The sequence below is a fragment of the Rhododendron vialii genome, chromosome 13a (assembly GCF_030253575.1).
Source record: "Rhododendron vialii isolate Sample 1 chromosome 13a, ASM3025357v1".
Lineage (NCBI taxonomy): Eukaryota > Viridiplantae > Streptophyta > Magnoliopsida > Ericales > Ericaceae > Rhododendron > Rhododendron vialii.
This window is the reverse complement of record NC_080569.1, coordinates 14,583,156-14,592,461: the sequence shown is the minus strand read 5'-3', so window position 1 is coordinate 14,592,461 and position 9,306 is coordinate 14,583,156. Positions and strand designations below refer to the sequence as shown.

Below are 9,306 nucleotides of genomic sequence, written 5' to 3'. Positions count from 1 at the left end.
TGTAATTCTACTTCCAGATTTGTTTCTACCCTGGCAAATTCCAAACCACGCGCACTGCACGATCTCTGAACCTTCTCAAAACACAAGCAACCCCGTTCCAATTTGCCAATTGCCACGTGCCACTCCGCACAGATCCACCCCCTAACGCACGTGCCACGATCACACGACGTCAGCAAAACTTTGGAAAAAGCCCACAACACTCTGCAACGACCACAGTGCTCTCACGTGCCAACACCATCACCTCACCTATTAAAATCCCAACCAAAAATACATTAACGAAGATAAATTAAAAAAAAACAAAACAAAAATACAATTAACTGTGAGTAATAACCACCCAAAATTACCGCGATTTATTAAATCCCAGAAACAGCCCCCCAATAATTTACCTCCGTACGACGTAGCATAAATAACCCCAACTAACCGCCTTCACTCCCATCCATTCCTGCTTCCCTCTCTCTCTCTCTCTCTCCCCCTCTCTCTCTGCGGCCATAATCACTGGAGCCACCAAGACCCAGAAAACGACGACAGCTCTCTCTCTCAACAAATCTATACGGAAACCCTAATTTTTCTGTTTGGCGTGCCTCAGCTAAGCTTTTTTCATCTTCATTAATGGCGGTCCAACTGCTGCTCTCTTCCCCCCTTCTCTCTCTCTCTCTGAATCTTTGACTTTGGATTGTTGATTCTTCTAGATTTCTCTCTCTCCGGTTGCTATTGTTTCATTCTCTATTGTCGCCATCGCTACCATTTTCTTGGCATCAGATTCGAAGTTTGAAAACATCTCCAAAAAGTGCTAATTCTTTTGTCTCTGAACCATTATTATCGAAATCAATATTCGTGTTCCTCGCGCTTTTTGACCAGCAGTTTGGCAACCGAACAGTTACTTTCATCAAGGTCGGCCGAAAAGGGAAAAAAAGAGTTGAAAAACACAGCAAGTGATTTTTATATACTATAATATAGAGATAGAGAGTTTGGGGATTGTTGTGGTAGTACAATGTTACAGTTCCAACAACGGGACAGCTACGAGACCCCTTGTTGTTATTATTCAAGCGAGACCTCATCGATGAGTAGTAGCGTCGACAGTTGCGTGAGTTTCAGCAGATTGTCCTTCGAAAACCTCAGCTTGATCAGATCGGAGTCCTCCCCGGAGAACAATCCGTCTCTGAAGCCCCACCGGTCGTCGGACTCCTCATGGCGGGCGATCCAGACGGCGACGTTCAAGCGGAAGGCCGCGCTGGGACTGAGGGACTTCAGGCTGGTGCGGCGGATCGGGAGCGGCGACATCGGGAGGGTGTACTTGTGCCGGCTGGCGAGCGGCGACGGCGGCGGGGTATATGCGATGAAGGTGGTGGATAAGGAGGTGTTGGCTGCGAAGAAGAAGAGTGAGAGGGCGGAAACTGAGAGGAAGATTCTGAAGATGCTGGACCATCCGTTCTTGCCTACGCTTTACGCCGAGTTTGAAGCCTCGCATTTCTCTTGTGTGGTCATGGAGTACTGTCCCGGTGGGGACTTGCATTCTCTCAGGCACAAACAGCCGTACAAACGATTCTCTCTCAGTTCTGCAAGGTACATTCCTCACGACAAACAATTCTCTCTCTCTCTCTCTCTCTCTCTCTCTCTCTCTGCATTCTCTATTCTGTTTCAGTCTCTCTTTTTTGTATTTTTTTTTCTAGAGTTTTGTTGTTTCTGAGGAATGGAACCCATATTTTTGTAGAAATGTCGAATGATGTGTCCGTTTCACTTCTGCAAAAGTTAAAACTTTTCTTTTGGAATTTCATTTTAAAAATGTTTTGCAGAACCTAGTTTGTTTAATGAAACCTTTTTTTTTTTTTTTTTTTCGAGAAATAGAAATCCTTGAAAATCATTTTGTTGGAAGCAAGTACGAATCAAATATGTTAGGAGTTTTAGATTTGCAATAAATAGTCGTAATTTTTATTTTATACTAGGAATTCTCCATCCATTTTCTCACTATCGATCTCTTCACCGCTTTTGTCTTTACCAAACAAAAAAAAATTGTTAGTTACTTGAAAGTCAAATTTACCAGATCAGGCACATTTCTTTTTAGGCTTATCCTTTCACCTTCCATGCAAGTCATCACAAGATTTTCAGAGATTTTCTTTTTTCCAATGCTAATAACAAATACTTAAATGGAGTACTATTTTTATATTCCTCCTGCTTTGCTTGTGTGGTCCAGTCCAGACCGGTCCAGCCATGGAGAAACTCACAAAAATCTGTTTGGTTCCCGAGAAAACGAATTACTAACTCAAAATCTGCCTCTCCATTCTCCATCCAGGTTCTACGCAGCTGAGGTTCTCGTCGCTCTAGAGTACCTCCACATGTTGGGAATCATCTACAGAGACCTCAAGCCCGAAAACGTCCTAGTCAGATCCGACGGCCACATCATGCTCTCCGACTTCGACCTCTCCCTCTGCTCCGACGCAATCCCAGCCGTCGAATCCCCCCACTCTTCCCCCGACCCCCTGAATTCCCCCACACGCCGTAATACAAAACTATACCCCTTCTCCTGCCTCTTCCGCTCCAAGAAGATCCAGACCTTGACTGCGAACAGGCTGTTCGTCGCCGAACCGGTCGCGGCCCGGTCGTGCTCGTTCGTTGGGACCCACGAGTACGTGGCCCCGGAGGTCGCGTCGGGAAGATCCCACGGGAACGCGGTCGACTGGTGGGCCCTGGGGATCTTCCTCTACGAGATGGTCTACGGCCGGACGCCGTTCGCGGGCGAGACCAACGAGGCCACGCTGCAGAGCATCGTGAAGAGGCCCCTCGCGTTCCCGACCCGGTCGCCGTCGACGGCGGGTGAGGCGCACGCGCGGGACCTGATATCCGGGTTGCTGTTGAAGGATCCGGCGAGTCGGATCGGGGCGAGGCGCGGGGCGGCAGAGGTTAAGACCCACCCGTTCTTCAAGGGCTTGAACTTGGCGCTGGTGCGGTCGCTGACGCCGCCGGTGGTTCCGGATGCAGAGAGGCAGAAAAAGACGACGTCAGGCAGTGGGAAGAAATCAACGGCGTTTGATTACTTCTGACAGTGACAGGTGTTAAATGGCGTTCCCGCCAATTTTGGCGATAGGCAATATATAGTGTGTATGTATATTCGTAGGGCAGGGCAGAGCTGTCATTTTAAAAACGGAGTATTTATAATTGCAGATTACTAGTAGTAATACTACTACTACTACTACTATAGTACTTTAGTTAGAAATCAAAAGGTGTTAGCAAAGTAGGAGTAATAAAGAGTAGTTCGTTGTAGTATTTTAATGAAGAGAATGAGACAATTAAAGATAATGTTAGTAGTAGGAGTACTACACAGAAGTTGACGTGTTAATGAAGAAGAGATTAGATAAGAATTATTGACTGACTAATGGGGTGCATGGGAATGAGTGTTATATACTGTAACTCTTACAGTACATGATGGATGGAGTTGGTGGTGATGAATGAGGCCTCCAATTATTACCCTTTTATTGTTTTTTAATAAATTAATCGTCAACATTTGCAAGTCTAATAAAGTCCAACCAGGGCGTCGGTAGTTTGTGGAGTTCCACCTAGCATAAAGTTTAAAAAAAAAAAACAAAAAATGTTTTGTTTTTTTTCATATTTTTTTGCGTTTGTTAGTTTTGTGGTAAATTCTTGTAAATTATTGATGAGAGAAATCGAAAAACTCAAGATTTTTTACTTTTACCCAAACATTTTAGAAAATATCCATTTTTAAGTTTAAAAAGTGCAAAAATTGTCATTTTTAAGCTTAAAAGGGGGTATTTTTAAAAATAAAACTACCCACACTCACAAAGGTGGTGGGTCTCACGTAATATGTGGGATCCACCATCTTTGTGAGTGTAAGTGTTTGAGTGTGAGCGTAAAACTATTGATTTCTTTTTAATAAGAACAAAACTTTTTAAAAGTCCTACAGTAAAAGTTAAACGGAGCTTAAGACTAGAGTAGTAATTGGTTTTTTCCTTTTGTACTACAAAACAACATTTTTTTCTTATGGAGTATAAGAACAAAAAAAGTTGGGAATGGAAGGAGAAATTAAGCACGCTCTTTTCTTTGCCCTTTCTTTTCCACTCCTTTTTCCACCTAGCTTTGGTTCTACTAAAAACAGATGGTTTTAGCAGTTCCATTGAGTCTTGACTGCTCCAATAATTGTTTCCTACATGCTCCCTTGGGGAGTTTGGTTTTATCCACTCTACCCAACATTCTACTACTACTTTTATTTTTGCAGAAAAGGTAAATTTATTTTTGCACAACTAACGTACGTAATGCCAATCTCATTTCCTAGTTATTATGTTCCCCCCTATGTTTGGATCTGAATTAAAGTTGGTGCTTTTTTCTTCGTTGGTAAAACTATAGAAGTAATAAATCTGTATACCCTAATTTAAACCACAAAAGCATTAAAAATCAAAAGAGTGTAAATTATACAGTGACTAGTACTATCGGACTATTGTGACCTATCCAAGGTGACTCTCTGTTCCGCATACTTTTAATTTGTGGGCCATTTTATGGGGCATACCTCAATTTGTGAGATTTGGGTGTCTATTGTAACCTCAACATGCGACCTATTTGACTAGTTCGTCTCAAAAAAGTAGTAATTCAAATCATTCGTTTCAGTCAGCCGTGAGTTTTTCACACCCACTACAAGTCACCCTGGTTGATACATATCCTATCCTAATATACCTAAACTCGTTCATGTTTAGGTTAAATTAGAGGTGGCAAATGAACGGGTAAGTTATAAGTTGGTTGGGTCTTTAATGGGTCACTGACCCATTTAGATTCATTAATTATGAGTCTAATTACCCATACTCAAGCCGATCCATTTATTTAGAAGTAAACCCGACCCGCCTATTAACTTAATTACATACGATATGCTAAAATTTAAAATGACTAAAATACTTCTCTCTCTCTGGCTGTGAAAGGTTCTCTCTCTATAACCCAGGCTGTCAAAGCTACTCTCTCTCTCTCTCTCTCTCTCTCTCCAAATATAGCTCTCAAGAAAGGAGGTGGTGTTTCACTAAGAGCATCTCCAGCCTTCACCCATATTTTTCTTCAAATTTGAGTCAAATTTTGGGTAAAAACCCATTTTGGGTAGACACATTTCCAACCATCAAACCCAAATTTTACACATCTCCCTCTTTCTCTATCTCTCTAACTAGCCGTTGGAGAAATGGGTCAAGGCAAAAGTTGTCTCAGATTTTGGCAAAAAAATGGGTAAAACCCAAAATGGGAAAGGGTTTGGGTCAAAGATTGGAGAGAGATTTTTGTGATTTCTGCCCCATTTTTAAATTTGAGTATTAAAATGGGTCAAGGCTGGAGATGCTCTAAGACTTTTAGAAAAAGTCTGGTTTTGTCCTTATTTTAATTTTTTTCCGTTTTTTTTGTTTTGCGTCAAATTTTTTTGACTTTTTGATTCGAATTGGAAAAGTAATTTTTTTTACTTTTATCCAAATATTTTGAACGAGGACCACTTTTAATTAAAAAAAATACTTGTTTAAAATATTTGGATAAAAGTAAAAAAAATTTACTTTTCCGACTCAGGTCCAGAAGTGCATGATAAATACCGCCAAAGCAAATAGTCAAAAAAAATTTGCGTGAAACGAACAAACACAAAAAAATTCAAATAAGGACAAAACCAAAAAAGTGAAAAAATTGAAATAAGTTGTTAGTGGAACGGTCTAATGTGTTCCACCAAACTTTTTCTAAAAGTTATTGTTTTGTCCTTATTTAAATTTTTTTCACGTTAGTTCGTTCTGCACCAAATTTTTTTTACTTTTTGATTGGTCATCGAAAAAGTTAAAAAAATACTTGGGTAAAAGTATTTTTTTTTTACTTTTCCGATTAAAAGTCAAAAAATTTGACGCAAAACTATCAAACGAAAAAAAAATTCAAATAATGACAACGAAAAAAGTGAAAAGTGAAAGAAGTTGTTAGTGAAACACCAAGTGGCCACGTCAAGCCCAGAATTGGAGGGCTGCATATTGTTAAAAATGTGGGAGAGAGAGAAGGCAACAAATCTATAGATCTTTTGGGCAAATTAAGTTGTGGATACATGAATTTGATAGCGATTCCGATGACAATATATGTAGTTGGGGTGTAGACAAACAAAAATGTTATGGATCCTGGAGTATTATTTTCGTTCTTTTTTTGGGTTGTAATTTTTTTTCAAAAAAAGCAAGCCTTCCCCGTGGGCCCATTACGCATCATCAACGGCTGAGATTACTCCGAAGCCTCCAAAATTTTCTTTGTTTGAATTGAACAAACTAGAGAGAGAGAGAGGGGCCAGAGTCGGTTGATTAAGGGTTTTTGTCACTGATGAAAGGAAGTTTTTTTGTTGGGTTATGTACATGACTTATTGAGTCATTTGAATTGATCAATTAAGACTCAATTAATAAATTGGTTAGATGGGTTTGACCTATTCTAACCCAACTAACAAATGGGCTGATTTGAGTCTATTTTCTGATGGATGAATTTGGATTGATAAATGGGTCTTCGTTAAATTTGCCACCCTGGGCTAAACATATACTACTTTAGTAGAGTACTATTTACTAGCTAAAACTATCTTTAGGTTCAATTAGTTTAATCTTGCACAGAGATTCTGTTTGTTTATTTTTGAGATGAAAACCCTGACTTTGATGAGGTCATCCTTTCTAGTAACTTGGATGGGACCCACTAAAACGCGCCGCGCACATAGTGGGAAGTATCTTGTGCGAAGTGGGGACAATGTGGGCCACTTGGCATAAAATAAAATAAAAAAACCCTTAAACATCAGAACGGCTTTAAAATTGTCTCATTAGGACTTATATAATTACTAGGTTAATTAAATGTTACTACTACTATGATAAAATCATGGGAAATGCTACGATACATATGTCTTATTTTGGTGTGTATTATATACATCTTTATTGAAACACACTAAAATGTTATGATTTTCAAAATATTATGAATCTATTGCTAAAAAATTACGAATCATATTGATGAAATTTTTAGTATAAAAGTTACAATATGAAATAAAATGTTATGAATGATCGGTTCTATAAGTAATTTTTTATGAGGTGATACAATATGAACTACACAATAAGTACATATGGTACACATTTTAAAAGAATATGTATTAAAGACTTTCCTAGAATCATTGGACAAATCCGATCCAAAAGAAAAAAGAAAAAAAAAAAAGAATCATTGGACAATTAATCCTTGAAAGACATAAAGCATGTAATGCCAAATCCAGTTTTCCCCACTAGCCCATGTTGTAAAAAGTGTATACACATATACAAATAGTACTAAAATGAAAAAGAAAACGAAGGCACTTCTCAACTTTTTCCTTTTTTCTTTTTCATTTCTAGAGAGAATTCCATTAAAAATGCATAAATTACGGTAAAAAAAAGAAAAATTCACCTTGAACAGCTATTAAAATAACAATATTGCACGCCTTATTTATATTCTTTACAAAACACGGCGGGCCAAATACAGGAATAGTAGCGACCATTGTAATTGTCGGAGGGAGAAATAATAATGATCCGCAGGCAATAGATGTTGAGGCATCTATTGATTTTGGGGTTGAGGTTGATAACTTGAATTCTAGAAAAAAAAAAGTCACATCTTCTTCTTTATCTTTTGATGATATACGAAATAGGAACTCTCCTTTCATCGAATTAAGCTCGCAAGAAGTTGAATATAGATGCCAAGTTGGGCATCAAACCTAGAGGGGGGAGAAATTTCATAGTAAAGAAATTCGTTGAAATGTAGGAAAATGAAACTGTGGATAAAATCAATGCTCTCAATGATTTGGATGGAGATGATTTTTTGGAAGAGGCTAATGATTTCGAGGTAAAGTTGAGAGAGGTAAAAGACTTTTCTCTCTCTCTAAAACATCTCCTCTGCTAGGGTTCTTTGTGGCGCCAGGGTGGGGAGGTGCCTTCCGCCTTCCTCCCCCTGGACTCATTTTTCCTCCTCTCTCTCCCGCTCACCCTCTCTCTCCTTCCTCTCCTCTCCTGATGTGACCATCTTATCTCCTTCTATCCCTCTTTCGTTTTTTCCCCTTTGTTTACCCCTTCCACAGTTCTGCCCCGTCGTACTTTGGTATGGCGACTTCGGGCCTAACGGCGCGCGATTTTGTGTTTGTGCATTTCTGTCGGGCCCCAACTATTTTTTCCATTGTTGGTTGAAAATGGGTATGCCTAACGGCTATTGGGGGTGCAACGGAGATGTACAGTGGTGGGTTTCTCCATTCCCTGATGCTTCGTTGGCTCCAATCTAGATCTTTCTGTCACCATTGTCGGATCCTTGATCCGATCTCTGTTTGGTGGCGGTTGTGGTTTTTGTTTCAAAGTTGTTGGTGGCTGATGGATATGGTGGTGGGTTTGGACGGAGGAGGGTGGTGGGGCGACGCTGGTACAATCTGGTGGTGGGCGGTGGTGTCCGGTAGTGTTTCTCTAACTTATGTTTTGCAAGTTTCTTTCTTATATTCAAAATGATCGATGAAAATGGCGGTGTTTGATTGGTGGTGGTGAGGTGGATGTGGCTCCTATGGTTGGGTTGCTCTGGTCGTTTTGTGTGCCAAAGTTCGATCAGCAGCTACTCTGAGTTCTCATCCGGGTGCGGGGCCAACAATTCGTCATTTCTAGGTTGCTCTGTTGTTGGTTTTTCATCCAGTGCAAGGGTTTGTTTTGGGAGTTTGATGAGTTTGATGGTGGCTGGTTTTACCTATGCCTTGTCTGCTTTGATTTTTCGTTGTCGTAGACCGGTTTCCGCCACTAGTCTTTGCATCTTGGGAGAGGCCGGCTTGGCTTAACGGCGAGGCTGATTTTTTGATGGTTTGTGCGGTGGTGGAGATTGAAGTGGTTAGGGTTTGCGTGCTAGTTTGGGTGGGCCGATCTCTGGTTGGATCGGGTTAGGGTGTTTGGGCTTTCATTTGTTTTATTTGGGTGTAGGGCTGAGCTGTAATGTTTTATTGTTTTGGACCATTGTAGACCTTTGGGTGTTTTGGGCTTTGCCCTTATGTTGTATCATCCAACTTTTTGTTGGATCTCTTTCCCATTTCCTCGTTTTTAATCAAATTACATCTTTTGCCGATAAAAAAAAAATAAAGGGTTTCTCTTTCTTTGGAATTTTAACTTCAAGGTTTGTCTGCTTTTTGGTTGTGTTCTTTCAGGTTGATCTGTTCTTTGGTGTTTGTTTTTGGGTGTTGGCCGATTTCATGTGTTGCTTAGAGTGTTTTTTTTTTTTTGGCATATTTGGTTTTGGTTGTAGATTTCGGGTTTTTTGGTCGGTTGGTTTCTTGCCTTCCTTGGGTTTGGTTCTTGATAA

The 9,306-nt window shown here is 40.1% G+C and overlaps 1 protein-coding gene across 1 annotated transcript; it reads left to right on the top strand.

Annotated features, from left to right (window-relative positions):
- The first annotated feature begins 437 nt into the window (after positions 1–437).
- Positions 438–3,371, top strand: LOC131313257 (protein kinase PINOID). The gene is made up of 2 exons (XM_058341470.1): positions 438–1,563; positions 2,291–3,371. The coding sequence occupies exons 1-2, from the start codon at positions 992–994 to the stop codon at positions 3,036–3,038; spliced, it is 1,320 nt and encodes a 439-aa protein (XP_058197453.1). The 5' UTR covers positions 438–991; the 3' UTR covers positions 3,039–3,371.
- Positions 3,372–9,306: the final 5,935 nt, after the last annotated feature.

What these genes read in the sequence shown, in the direction of transcription:
- LOC131313257 (XM_058341470.1), top strand. Translation starts at nt 992, where the DNA reads ATGTTACAGTTCCAACAACGGGACAGCTACGAGACCCCTTGTTGTTAT. An exon ending in TTCTCTCTCAGTTCTGCAAG is followed by an intron (nt 1,564 to 2,290) that starts GTACATTCCTCA and finishes TTCTCCATCCAG; the next exon opens with GTTCTACGCAGCTGAGGTTC.